This window comes from Lingula anatina, chromosome 2 (genome assembly GCF_051362555.1).
Source record: "Lingula anatina isolate TDL-2025a chromosome 2, LinAna3.0, whole genome shotgun sequence".
Taxonomy (NCBI): Eukaryota; Metazoa; Brachiopoda; class Lingulata; order Lingulida; family Lingulidae; genus Lingula; species Lingula anatina.
In genome coordinates, this window is record NC_141768.1 from 34783393 (window position 1) to 34796900 (window position 13508).

The 13508-nt window shown below is 34.0% G+C and overlaps 2 protein-coding genes across 2 annotated transcripts; both read right to left on the reverse strand.

Annotated features, from left to right (window-relative positions):
- Positions 1 to 149: 149 nt before the first annotated feature.
- Positions 150 to 9532, reverse strand: LOC147763643 (DNA (cytosine-5)-methyltransferase 3B-like). Its single transcript, XM_087007155.1, has 17 exons — positions 9300 to 9532; positions 8532 to 8825; positions 7934 to 8035; positions 7331 to 7454; positions 6991 to 7119; positions 6542 to 6586; positions 5849 to 5931; positions 5118 to 5230; positions 4564 to 4750; positions 4121 to 4193; positions 3436 to 3581; positions 3094 to 3184; positions 2715 to 2860; positions 2308 to 2393; positions 1728 to 1806; positions 1346 to 1461; positions 150 to 1158 (listed from the first exon to the last, which is right to left on the reverse strand). The coding sequence occupies exons 1-17, from the start codon at positions 9495 to 9497 to the stop codon at positions 1014 to 1016; spliced, it is 2157 nt and encodes a 718-aa protein (XP_086863281.1). The 5' UTR covers positions 9498 to 9532; the 3' UTR covers positions 150 to 1013.
- Positions 9533 to 9883: 351 nt separating this feature from the next.
- LOC147763644 (uncharacterized) lies at positions 9884 to 11451 on the reverse strand. Its single transcript, XM_087004347.1, has 3 exons — positions 11071 to 11451; positions 10023 to 10795; positions 9884 to 9898 (listed from the first exon to the last, which is right to left on the reverse strand). The coding sequence occupies exons 2-3, from the start codon at positions 10779 to 10781 to the stop codon at positions 9884 to 9886; spliced, it is 774 nt and encodes a 257-aa protein (XP_086860473.1). The 5' UTR covers positions 10782 to 10795; positions 11071 to 11451.
- Between the last annotated feature and the right edge of the window lie 2057 nt (positions 11452 to 13508).

A 13508-nucleotide genomic window follows, 5' to 3' on the forward strand; every position in this document is an offset into this window, starting at 1 on the left:
ATAATAAACAGATGAATTTGATGAATTTAATAATTTCAGAAAAAAAAAAAAAACAATCAGCTTTTTATTTAAGCTTTTTTCTTCAACACAAAGTTACAAACTAAATATCATTAAAGCTTGTCTCCCAAGATAAAATGTTTCAACAACAAATTAAACCTAACATATGATTATCTAAAATACAGACAGCTGTGTAATTTCAAACAACAAAGTATTTGATTAATAATGGTCTATGAGTTCAACAAATATACCAAAATGCACTGTATCCAAAATGAAATATTACAACAAAATAAATTGCCTTAACTTCTAAAGTAAATGATAGCAAAAGGTAAACTATAAACTATACAGAAACCTTTCAAAAATTTTAATAAACCTTTTTGCAAAAATTCTAATAAAAATCAAGTGTGTTAAAAAACAAAAGACAAAACTTACCACTTTCCAGTAATGCATTGTGAAAATTATGTGAAAAATAATCTTGAAGAAAGTGGTGCCATGGTACAACATCCCCTTGATGTTTGTAACTCTAATATATTCAGTGTTGTAATATTTTATCAATTCAACTCTTTGTATAAAGAAATATACCTTTTCAAGATAACCTTGTAGCTCAACCCCTCTATCAATGAAAAAATTATGCTTTGCCTGAGAAAAAAGATCCCTCAAATCATTTTAAATAAACATTTAAAATAAACTAACAAATGACTAGAGAGACAAGTCAAGACAATGCAAAGCCAACCAAAGTATATATAGTCCTTTTAAAATGTTGTGTTATAGTTTGTGGGTGATAAAAATAAGGTCCTCCACAGGAGAGAACCACAGGCAAATGAATTAACTGGAAAAAATACACCTTGTTTCAGTACAAAAATTAATGTCATACATGGAAAGTCAGCAAGATTGCCAAAAATGAAAGATCTATTGAAGTTCACCATTCATTCTTTCCCCCCTGAGATTAACATTCCTTTTTTTAATAAACTATGAATGGAAATCTTAAGCAGTAACCATTTTCAACAACATAATTCTCAGTTGTTGTTGAGATAAAACTGCTTCAATGGTGTGAATAGATGCTTGATAACAGGCACACTCCAAGTTTTACCCAGGAGTTTATGGCGTTTAGCTACAGGAAGGTTGCCTACATCTGTGTAGTGGGCTGGAAATCCAAATATTCTGAAAATAAAATTTTGAGTTTTAATGGCATGCCTCATGATTGGATAAAAGACTCATAAAATCAATTTAAAAAAGCACAGATCTGGAAAGCACCCAAGACTTAGAAAATAAGACACATGAAATGAAAATGCTTGATGATTTTTCATCCCCTAATATTTATTTGCAATACTATATTGATTAAACTTGCCTCTCTAACTCTGGTATCCAAAGTGTGTCATCTTGACCGTCCATCTTGACAGGAAACAGTGCATACTTTTGTCTTAGGGAGTTTGACCTGGTTGTCACAGTGCGGATTTTCTTCACCTGACAACAGAATATATAAAGCAGGATAAGTGAAAAAATATATCCAGTTCATGTAGATGAAATACTGAAACAGTAGATTAAATAAGAACATAGTATCCACCCTGACTTTACTCAGGTACTTTAAGTTACGAAGGGGCGTGCCATACATTTTAGCCTCTTAAACTCGATGCAATAGTTAGCGAGATCCAGCTGGTATGGTAGGGTTATGGGAATGCTCCCTTGCCCACACAAAGCAACATGTATATACCTGTAACTGTTGTACTTACTGTTGCCCTCCTGTTACAGTTTGGTGTAAGTGAACCATCCACATTGACAGCATTCTGGAGATGAACAGTCTGAGGGGCACTGAAACATAGGGCAGAATTATCTACAAACCTCATCAAAAACTTTTTTTCATTATTCCAGCCATTTATTTTGTGCTCTCTTCCCTAAACAAGTCAATAAGACTGCATTCAGATAAACCCATCGTAGAAGCTCAATTGATCCAACTCTGCAGGAGATTCTGGCTAAACCGCATTCAGTGTAATCAGCTTCATTGGCTCACATGATGAGTGAAAGAGCTTCTGAGGGCTGAGTGTGCAAGATAGTTAATTAAAACCTTTGCTGGAAGCATGTGAGACAATTATAATCTTATTACATTGATTGCATTTAAGCAAGAATCCCTGCAGAGTTGGATAAATCCAGATAGTACAACAGGTTTATCTGAACACTCCCTCAGACACCACGGGGCAAAAGTTGGTGTCAACATGGATCAAATTCTTCCACGCATAATATTTATATGTTCTATTAAAGAAAATTTTACATGGTGTCATACAGTTCTTTTCATGTTAAAAAGTATTTTTTTACCTGTACATCCCTGGAATGTTTCCCCAGAAATATCGTGCTCTCTGCTGTGCAGAGAAGTACCTAGCATCCCACATGGCAGGTCCACACTGAAATATAACATGCCAGTCACGCAAGTGCTATACAGAAATAAATTTTTTGATTATAAAATTTTGTCTCCAAAGTTTTGATTATTTTTGCCCATTAAAAAGATCACGTAATTACCACAACTTAAAAACTATAAATCAACTAAATTGTTATATACATTTTACATAACCATTTTAAACTTTCAGAAATGTCATTGCTTTACATGCTCTCTTGCTTCATGACAAGGGGCATTGTTGCCATTTATCTAATGTGCTATAATTTTACCCTGCATTTGTACAGAAATGTGAATTGAGATTCTTAAATATTGTGAATAGTAATATTACCCCTAGGAATCTGCTAATAGTTGTCTTAGCCTCACGCAACATTGACACCACATTTTCAAACAACCAAAACACATGTCTGTCCTGGTTTAACTCCTTCACCATGGTCAAGATTCTATAATACTCAAAAAAGAGTTGCCCTGTACCATCTGAAAAATACAAGAAAAACAATACAGTCTTTGATCTCTGTCATTATAATTATGATAATCTAATAAAGGTATAGTTAAAAAAGATGAAAATTAAGCTGCATACTTGAATGAGCTTAAATACAATCAAAACCTAGGAAAAACTCTGATGTTGCTTACATTTTAGCCAAAGAATGTCTATAACTTCCAACCAATGTAAAAAAATAATGTTAACAGTTAGGTGACACTTTACCTACCAAATATACCTTTCCTAGCAGGATTGACCAATGACAGATCATTGCAGGGTGAGCCTCCTATAACTAAATCTATGGGGCCAATGGAGGCCAACTGGAAAATATTAAGTAATAATTTTTACTTGAAATTTACAAGAAGAACAGGGATGATTGTCTTGTGTTTGGGCATACTTACTAATATGTGTGTCAAGCAAAAAGGCAATTTTAAAAACATACAGTTTACCATATATGGTGCTGAGACTGATCTGCTTCAAGTATAAATTCCATCCAGTCTAAAGTATCAAATCTGTAAAGGTGCAAGCATGAATGGACCGATTCACATTTAAATAATATATGTACATTCACCTTTTCTCTGTCCAACTTTGTGATGTCCCCTAGTTGGATGACCGAGTCCCCATGGTTGGCCCTGGTCACAGTGACAGCACAGTCATCTATCTCTGCTGCATAGTACTTGTCTGTGACAATACCCAGGCTGTCCAGAGCAACTTTACCTTAGAAAAGGACAAAATAATATGTTGTTTTTTTTTCATATCCAATTAAAACAATGCAGATATTGCCAAAACTAGATCATTACAAGTTCTTATTAAATATTGGATTAATTCATTGCTCAATTAATAGCAAACTGGTATACCCGAGTACATGTACAAGCCAGTATACAGTCAGGCACATGCAAGTTTGCCATGTTAATGACATGTCTGTTTGTTGTGCACATTCCTTCCAACAATAATTATCATATTCCTGTTATATATGTTTCATTCATAGTTAATAACTTGAAATTGCTTTTCTGAGCAAGCAATAAACAACTGTAACTGCTGACAGCAATTTAGTGAAATTTAAAAGAGATAACAAGTCTATTTTCAAGGGCCAAAACTGTTTTTTATTTTCAACCAATTTGAAATAAGCTTAATTCTATGAAAGTGGAGTGTTCATGCCCTTAATTATAAGTGAACTTCATCTTAATCAAAGGCCTTAATAATTCATACATGCCCAGGCAAAATTTATTAATTAAGGTACATATATAATAACTTACCAGTGCCAATGCCATCAAACAAAGACAGGACTGTCACTGCACGCCTTGGAAGAAAGTCAGAGATGTTTGGGGCCTGAAATTCAGATATAAAATAATATGATCATGATATAATCAAGGATAGCACCTGACATAATTGACTCTAGTTATGCAAGTATTCTAGGGTTCTGATATCGTAAGTGTATTGATACCAAATATCTTTTTATAGCAACACAATTCCCTCGTAGGTTTAAAGTGCCATTTCTCTACATAAAATGAAACAAATAATTAAATAAAACAAATAAATAAATAAATCAGCATCAAAGTAGCAATAAATGTGTGAAAAGTTATTTTAACTACCTCTATCTCTCTTTGGAAAATGATTACCTTTGGACATTAGGAAAACTTTTGTGTTAATGGCAATTTAAATATCAACAAGGACATTTAAATACATTCCATACATGTACCTGAACTGTGCTGCTAGGCTGATATAATTTCATAATATTTTGCTGCCAGTCTAATTTTCTCTGTAGTAAACCATGTGTCTCTTGGGCATATTCACTGCACATATAACAAACCCACATCTCTTTTTCGCTCAAAATTTTGGTGCTTCCCTCTCCTACCAGAGATTCAATGCATCTGGTACAGTATACCCTAAGAATGGAAATGTGATTGTACATTGCCCCATGGACAACATATGATTTTTGACATATCCCATACACCTGAATAAAGCAAAGTCATTCTCAAAGACTGTCACGATAAAAGCTTGCATGTTTATTGAACTTTAATATCTGAAATGTAATTTTTTATGCCCCTGAAAAATGTTCAACTAGATACATCATCTAAAATAGAAAGTTATGATGAAAAGTAGGCTTTTTTATGATTCTTAGAGCTAATAAACACAGCTAAAATGAGATTCTCTGCATCCATTCCAATACAGTAATAGGTACATTAGGTATGTCCAAATAAAAGAAAATCTGTATAATAATAGAAGGAGATTGTGGAGACAGATAACCATCACCTGTTACAATCCTCAACATCACACACGAATAACACACCGCCATTTCCACAGATGATACAATACGTCAAACTGCCATCTTCTCCATAAGCAAACATGGTCACACGCAGCTCTTCCTAGAAAGATAAATAATAAATTCTTCAAGACAATGTCATGGCAATTATATACTGAAAGAAAAAGTTGTATGGTTAAACATGTAAAGTAATGGAAATGACTCACACTGAAGTGACAACATTTGGCTAATTAGTTGTTGACATATCTTACTAGTACATTACAATTAACTCCAATAGGTGACTTCACATCAGAGTCTAAATCTTAGAAACCATTCCCAGAGACTATTGTACTAACTTTGGATCGAACTATCTCCAGGGGGAAAACTTATAGGGGGTAATTAACTATCATTTAGCAGCTTTAGTAGGCGTATACGTACCAGAGATCTAAGCCATTTGAGCTGAAAGTAATTTAGCGAGAGACCCTGTGGTGATGGACCGATCCTGTTATATCGATCTAGGGATGGGAACCCATTCTTAATCATGTAGGCCATGGGCGACACTTCAATCATAAACCCACATTTCCATCCAATGGTAAATATAAAGAAGGTTGGGATTGAGCCATTCACAATAGGGTAATTGCATAGGGTAATTGTAATATTAGCCACTGTCAAGGCATCGCCTTGGTCATAAATCTATAATGTCACATTTCAATTTTTTTCCCCTTAATCTTTTAATACAAACCTCACAATCTTCACAGAGCCCTCCATTGAAGTAAGGATGCTGCCCTACTATTTCTTTCTGATCATCACAGGCAATACATACATCTTGAAAAAAAAAAAAAACAAAAAAATTGTTGTCAAGTTTTTGTTTTATTAAAATCAATATTGAAAATTAAAATTTATTTTTCAAACATTCTTTTTCTCTAGTCTTAAAAAGATGTCTTGAGCAATGGCAAAAGCATGTATACGTATGATGGTACAAAAACAAGAAACAACAGAAACAACTTTCTTGTCAAAGAAGTTATATTACAAAAGTTTACAAATACATGTAGTTAGAAAAAGTATGCATGCTTGCTGTTGATTGTGTGTGCAGCAGGTGTGCAGTATTATTTAAAGGCAATGTTAATACTAACCCTTCATGAAAATATAAAATGCAGTGAAAAGTTGGGCACATGCAACTATTCAAATTCATATGTGAAACATAGATATTGCTCACACCTTGCATCTCTTTTAAATGATGCACTGAAAATAAAAGTAATGCATGCTATTGTTTAAATCAATTTAGACAGCCAAATTTATAAAACTCTTTTTCACTAATACATTGATGTCAGGGTACTTTTTGGTTTACAGATCATAGGTGTTATATGTGGACATGCCCTAGATAATCCCTGGAGACTTAGGGAAATTAAGGGGGGGCAGTCTCACTGAACTGTACCTTCTATCCTTATTGTGCCATTCCTCACACTGTCCAATACAGAGTCTAAAATATCAAAGTCAGATATAAGCAGTAGAAGATTTTAATTAAAATGTCAAAGTTTGCTGTGAAAATGTTGGCTTGTGAAACTAAAAATATATAACCAGGGTGCTAGTTAACACACACACACATGCGCGCCTTACACATGATCTAAACATAAACATCTTTAAAAATGGATATAATTTATGTGGTATTAAATCTACATTGATATGAGGATTGATGCAGTAAAAAATATTTACAGTGTAGTACCTGGGACAATTATAATAAAATGTTTATTAAGATGCTTAGTATTCTCCTTTTCATACTAATAAACATTGTAATTTCACACCAATCTTTAAATATGCTATGGTCTTTACTGAACAAGATAATAAAACATTTAAACACTTCTGAAGAATAACTATTTGTCCTACCTTTTTTCTTCTTATCAGTTATATCCTCCTGAGATCCAGTTTCTTCCTCCTCATGTTCCTCTGCCAGTGCATTTCTTTTATCTCTAATCTTTTTCAAGTATTCCTTCACACTTTGAGGCACAGGGTGGTCTACAAAAGAAAACCCTCTCAGTACAACTGTAGCATGTAGTGATACACCTTGCTAGTTTTTTTACAAAGAAAACATAAAACTGTTTAAGGAAGCAGTTTCACATATAAAAACAGTTTTGAAATAGGATCAAATCTGATCCAAATCCAAATATCTGTGGGAATGGTCCCTATGGGTATGGGGCCTAAGTAGGTATACTATCAGTTAGTATACCTTTTGGGGGGTGAAACAAGCAATGTTTGACTTTTCCATCTACTCTGAAACCCTGCCTGGCCCAACTGATCAGCTGGTCCTCATCAAAATCAGAGACATCTTTTTCTGCACGGTCTGCACATACCTGAAAATAACAATATACTCCAAGAAATGGCCCCCAAACGTAACAAGGAAAATAAATGATTTTGTCTTGTCTCTCCTAAATATTGTGTTCAAAAAGACTGTAGCTTTGTGATTTCTTCAGTGTTATACCAAAAATTAAAGCAGGAGACTAACTCAGTGGCATCCAATAGTAAGATATGACAAAAAGCTCTACCAAATCATTTTAAAAATCAAAATTAATAAAAAAATAACATACCTTATACAGTAATTTGAATGAATAATCAATTTAATTAAAGGTTACAATGTTTTTAGAAGGATATCATATACACCCTGTATGTCCATTGAATCAGCATTTCCCTTTCCAAAATTCTGAACCAGTCTTAACTTCATTAGAAATGCTCAAGAACATTTACTTAATAGTATTTTGCATGTCAATTTTTAGCATGGTTTCATAGCTTCAACAGCACCTTTTCCCATAACTTATTGTTATTTTGAACATACCTTAATTGCTTCAATCACACCTTTTCTAAACAACTTTCTGCTGCTCTGGTTGTTCAACCGAGAAAACTCCTCTGTGAAAGGGATTATGTGTTTGCATGCTGTCTGGATAAAAACATGTTTACATGCAAATTTGTGTGTGCCAATTACAAGCAATTAAGCATCATATCCACTTACACACCACTGTCTCACTTACTAGTAGTTTAACTTGTTCACTCTCCTTATATCAAATCTTAAGTGTTAAATACCTTTTACATTAAATTTTTTGAATTGAAAAATAAAATGTTTTTGCTCACCCACTTTTACATGCCTTAGTTTCCAAGATTGCATATACTTAAAAAAAAACTTGTTCAGCTAATTCAAATTAATTCCCTTTCCAATTCAATGCACAAATACAGCGCATTCATAACAATGGACTACGAAGAGATCAGCGCTCAAATATGTCAACCCACTATAAAGCTTGTCACTTAATTCCCTATTAGACTTGAATGGTTTTTCTGCGGTGATTACCCAACAAGCATTCAAGTGTGTCGGCCATATTTGATCCCCAGATGTGTTGATCCGCTGTTCTGAATACGCTCATACGGACGCCATTTTGTACCTCTGAAATCAGATGATCTCCAAACCAGTAGACCCAGACACTGCCTGGTCTGGCAGGCCTCACTGAACAATACGCTCCCTTTATAATCATGCCAGGCCACCAGTTTTGCCCTCCAAATTTAGCCCAAACTACTTGACCAATGTCATCTGTGTTGCTTTCGCCATCAAATTCTGTTGAGAGAGAGGATTGGGCATGTGTGACAGTTTCAGAAGAGTGTCTTTTCCTTAAGGACCGATCTGCTGTCACCTCAGTTACACTGTTTGAGACAGGGAGCTCTGCTCCTTTTTGTGGTCTCTGGAGCATATGAATGACTGAATTTTGTACAATGACAACTCACTTAAACATAACACAATTACAAAATACAACTGATAAAATGAATAGTTATATGTATATAGGCCTTAAAAAAATTAAAGAATATATTACCTGTGTTTATATAACTATATATACAATACAACAATATTTTTGTAATCTGTTTCACATATTCACTAAAAACTTCAAACAAAATTATGTCAAAATACATTTTTCAATGTTTCCTTCATGGAATTTATTAGAGAGGGTTATTAAATATACTTTACAGGTGAGTTGGCTTCAATACCTTTGACTTAGTGTCTTCAACATGAATAAAATTTTCAAAATGTGAAAAATGATGAAAAATTTCCAAATAAGTACTGTAAGTTCAAAATTTTTGACAGAGCAAGACACACACAAATTCTTCTCAAATGAAAGCACCTTTATAATAAAAAATCTAATATAAATATTTACACCTACATCCCCATGCTTTTTATTGTCTAGTCTTTTAATCCTGACTTCACAAGCTGATAAATGTTCACCATCATTCCAGTTTACTTTAGCATTCTCTATTTGCAGGCTTCCCTTGTTCCAGGAAGAACTGGTTTTGGTAGCATTCTTCCAGTCTATCACAAACTTCTCAACCTTGGCAGGTGTAGGTCTAAATTTATAGGCCATGTTACTGCCACCTCTTTCTGCCCATTTCTAGACACAAAAAAATTTTTAAAAAATCAACCAGTCCCTGTGTGTGCGCGTGTGAGAGAAAGAGCAAGTGTATACACCTTTACTTAAATATCAATATATCAATATATTGATATTATTGCTCAACAATTATGAACTTTATTTTGAGTCATTCTTGTAATGTGATCTTGTAATGTCAGTCCAATGTTTAAAAAATTAGAACTGCAAAACTGTTGATAAAATTGAATTTTCTCAACAGTTTTTGGTGTAAATGGAAATTATTGTTTTGTTTTTATTCATCAATTAAAGTTTTAAATCAGAACAAATCAATAAAACAAAATAATAAATAAAGATAAATTAATAAAAATATACATAATACCATACTAATATAGAATTTCCTAAAATATTAGAAAAACCTTTACAAAATTAAAATGTACTGAAAAAAAAAAAAAACATACCTAACTGCAAAAAAATAACGTAACCAATTTTCATAAAAAAATAGAATATCCATGAAAAATTTACTTTTAATAACTGGGTAATACTCGTCTCTTTTTCTTTGGGTTGTGACAAGTCCCTTGTCCTTAGTCTTCCTCTGGTGGGCATAAAACTATCTTGACCATTTAAAAGGGATTCTAATTCTTTTTGTCCCACCAAGCTTTTTCTTTTTGGAACTTTATGTTGATCTGTCTGAGACAAACCAGTAAGACTGCTATTTGTAAAAGCTGAGGTGATGTCCATATGATCTTCTTCTTGCTCATTCTTTGCCACCTCTTCTTGTTCACTAAAATGACCTCCTGCAGAGCAATCAGTTGCTGGATGGGAGAGTATGATTTTCTCAGGAAGAGTAACTTTAACATAATTATGATCACCTTGATATTCATACCCATGTTTCTTTTCTGGTGGAATTGAATATATCTCTTGAGATTCTGAGCAATTTGGGTGCTTCAAAGTTTTCTTGTAGCTATTGGTGACCCATATGGTAGATTTCTGGTTAACTAAGTCACTGCGAATACATTGTTGCAGAAGTTTCCTCTGGTTGGCCTCATCAAATGAAAAGGCACCAGACTGTGGCGCCGCCCTAGTGTCCTGCTTTGGTGCAAAAGAAGGGCCCGGTCTTGATAACTCCAAAAGTTTTAGCATTTTTCTTCTTAGCCTTATGGATACTCTTGACTTTCTAAAAACAAAATTTACAGAGTTTTGTCTTGGCTGTCTGGAATGTCTCGACTTCCTACAAGCCAAATTCACTGGCTTTCCTCTTCGTTGCCTTGATGATCTGAGCATTTTAAAATAGTTATCTGCAATGAAAAAAACACTGATTTTTTAAAATCAACACTTCCTTTAGAACAAAAATTACTGATACCACAAATGAAGTCTGATCGAAACTTTATCAGATCGGAAGACTTCAAACTACAGAATGATAAAATATTAAACAGTATTTGCCGTACTAGTAGGCCCAGGTGTACACAGACTAGTAGGTTATATAAATTAGACAGTTTATGAACTCACTTACAGCTTCACAGTTTTTAAAAACAACATTAAATTATATATTAAAAACTGCATTAAAACTCACCGAAAATGAATTTGGAATTGTACCGCAAACCCTGCGCAAACCAACAAGCACGTTGAAAAGATCCAGCTACACGCTAACCGGTCCCAACTGGTGCCGACTAGACCACAACCGGATCATACCGACCACGCTCAAATCATTACCATTTTGATGCTGCTTAATATTGCATTATATTAAATTGTTTTCAGTCCTGTTTAAAAGTATTTTTGCAACTGTTTGGGTGCATTTTTATGTTATCCTGACTAATATATACTAGTAGGCCGGTTTATAAAGCAGGAACCCCAAGAACTGGGAAGACGGTCCCGATTTATGCGAAATTTCAAGCTTCCAAAATAGTTTTATGGCATCTCGCATGATTTCATTGTCAGAACCTATTTGTGTGTGTTTATTCTATTTTTTTTTTTTTTTTTTTTTTTTTGGACATGTATGTTAGTTGTATTAAGTATGCCTATGAAATTATCCCGTCTTACTCCGCTGTTGGTCCTTCATTATAAAGGATAAAAAAATGTTCACTGTAGGCCTATCCAATTCATCCTTGATATTTTATTATGAAATACAAATTAATTTTAGCCTTTCGTATAGCAAATTACGAAAAATTATTTTCCTAAACATTTCAGCAATTTACCTTATCTTGTACTCTTCTCAAAATTGTTTAAATTTAGGCTACCATTTTTAATCGTCCCGATTGAAAATAAATCTTAGGACGTGAACTTAGAACCCCCAAATAGGATATTAATTTTGTTAACGGTCCTGGATATGGTATATCTTGGTGGTTTTGACAAATCGTGTTGATACACAGGGGCGGATCCCAGATTATTCGAAGGGGGGGGGGGTCCGCGGATGCGAAACCGACCGCCCCCCCCCCCCCCCCCTTGGCGGGCCCCGAAAATTTGTGGTATTTTATAGGGTGAACGGTGCCATTTGGTACGGTTTAGAACTTTGATTAAGCTAGTCAAAAATTCAAATTTGAAGAGGGAACCTTTGATGTGTTTTTTTTTCAAAAATCGAAGGGAGAGTCAGGACCCCCAGGACCCCCCTCTAAATCCGTCACCGTGTGTGTGTGTGTGTGTGTGTCTATATAATTTTTACTTAAAGTGCTTATACGCATGTACTTATCGTGTGCCTTCTTTAAACTGCAGAGGAAATGGTGTGAAAAAATACGAGACAGAAGATAAACATAATTAAATTTCAAGTAGAGATATGGGCAAATTAATTTCATGACATGCAGAGTAAGTAAACAGTTTCAGAGTTTTTAATCAATACCTTTATTTATAAAATTTTTGGTCGAAAGGCTTATGAAAATAATTGATTCTTGGCCTTGAAAATCTTTTTAAGACACTGTCTTTAATCAAATTGATCAGTCAATTATTGAAATAAAATTTATACTGCACTCAAACCAAAGAGTTAAACATTTATTTCATTTAACCTTTGTTTTGGATGCTGTTACAGAAAGTGTAATCGATTTACGTACAATTGAATTAATTGCCAACCTGACTATCTGTATTTCATCAATACAAGTCAATATTACATACTCAAAGGTTGTATGGCTTCTGCAAGGTCATACGTTTGTTCGACGTGACTAACAAACCTTGTCAAATGTGTGTAATGAATGGCGGAAACCCGCCTGATAAAAGTCAATCGAATTTAAATTGTTTCACAGAGGTGTTACATAATTAGGAATTATTCCGAAAGACACCATTAACCTTTTGCAATTAGTGTTTGGCACGAGTGCCGAAAGTATAGTATAGATTACCGCACGTAGGTCATGTTGATGTCATAGTGATTTCCAGTTCAAATTGTGCAATCTCTAAATTTTATCCTGGTTATTGACGTATTGATAGGTCTTTGGATCAATATATAGGAAAAAGGTATTGATCTGGTTTTTATCCTGGTAGATAAAGGATCCTTAACAAAAACCTTCATTCAAAGACTAAAGTGAAGCACGTGATATCTAATAAAAGTTCCACTTGTTGGCAACCTATTGAGATTTTAATGAATCGTAATATATAATAAAAACACAACTAATTGAATCTTATATACAAATTACTTATTACTTTTTCTAGTCTTTGTTTTCATAAAATCAAGATGTAGCAAAATGATGAATTCATCTCTGTATAGAGGTGTCAGTTTTTTCTTTAGTCATAAGAAAGCAAGTTAAATGTTTAGTTAGTATTTAGTGTCTTAAGTGTATCATTTTCAAAGGTTTAAGACGGGGTATTAGTTCGTTTTCGCCAAAAATTAAAATGATGTAGCTTTAAGAGAAACCTTCAACACTGCGTGACGTTGTCCTAGACTAGAAAACGCGAGAGAAGGCAATTTTCTCACTTTTCAATTATTGTTGGGAAAGGAGTTAAAGTGACTTTTGGGGTAATTTGCTAACCATCTGAGACGCAATCTTGGAATTTTCAGGGGTTGTGTTGGACATCACTGACGGTTGCTTT

Excerpts from the sequence above, each read along its gene's own strand:
- LOC147763644 (XM_087004347.1), bottom strand. The coding sequence starts at position 10,781 with ATGCTCAGATCATCAAGGCAACGAAGAGGAAAGCCAGTGAATTTGGCT.
- LOC147763643 (XM_087007155.1), bottom strand. The coding sequence starts at position 9,497 with ATGGCCTATAAATTTAGACCTACACCTGCCAAGGTTGAGAAGTTTGTG. Across the intron at positions 8,826-9,299 it reads ACAATAAAAAGCATGGGGAT|AGACCACAAAAAGGAGCAGA; the intron begins GTAGGTGTAAAT and ends CATATGCTCCAG. Across the intron at positions 7,455-7,933 it reads GTGTGATTGAAGCAATTAAG|GTATGTGCAGACCGTGCAGA; the intron begins GTATGTTCAAAA and ends TGTTATTTTCAG.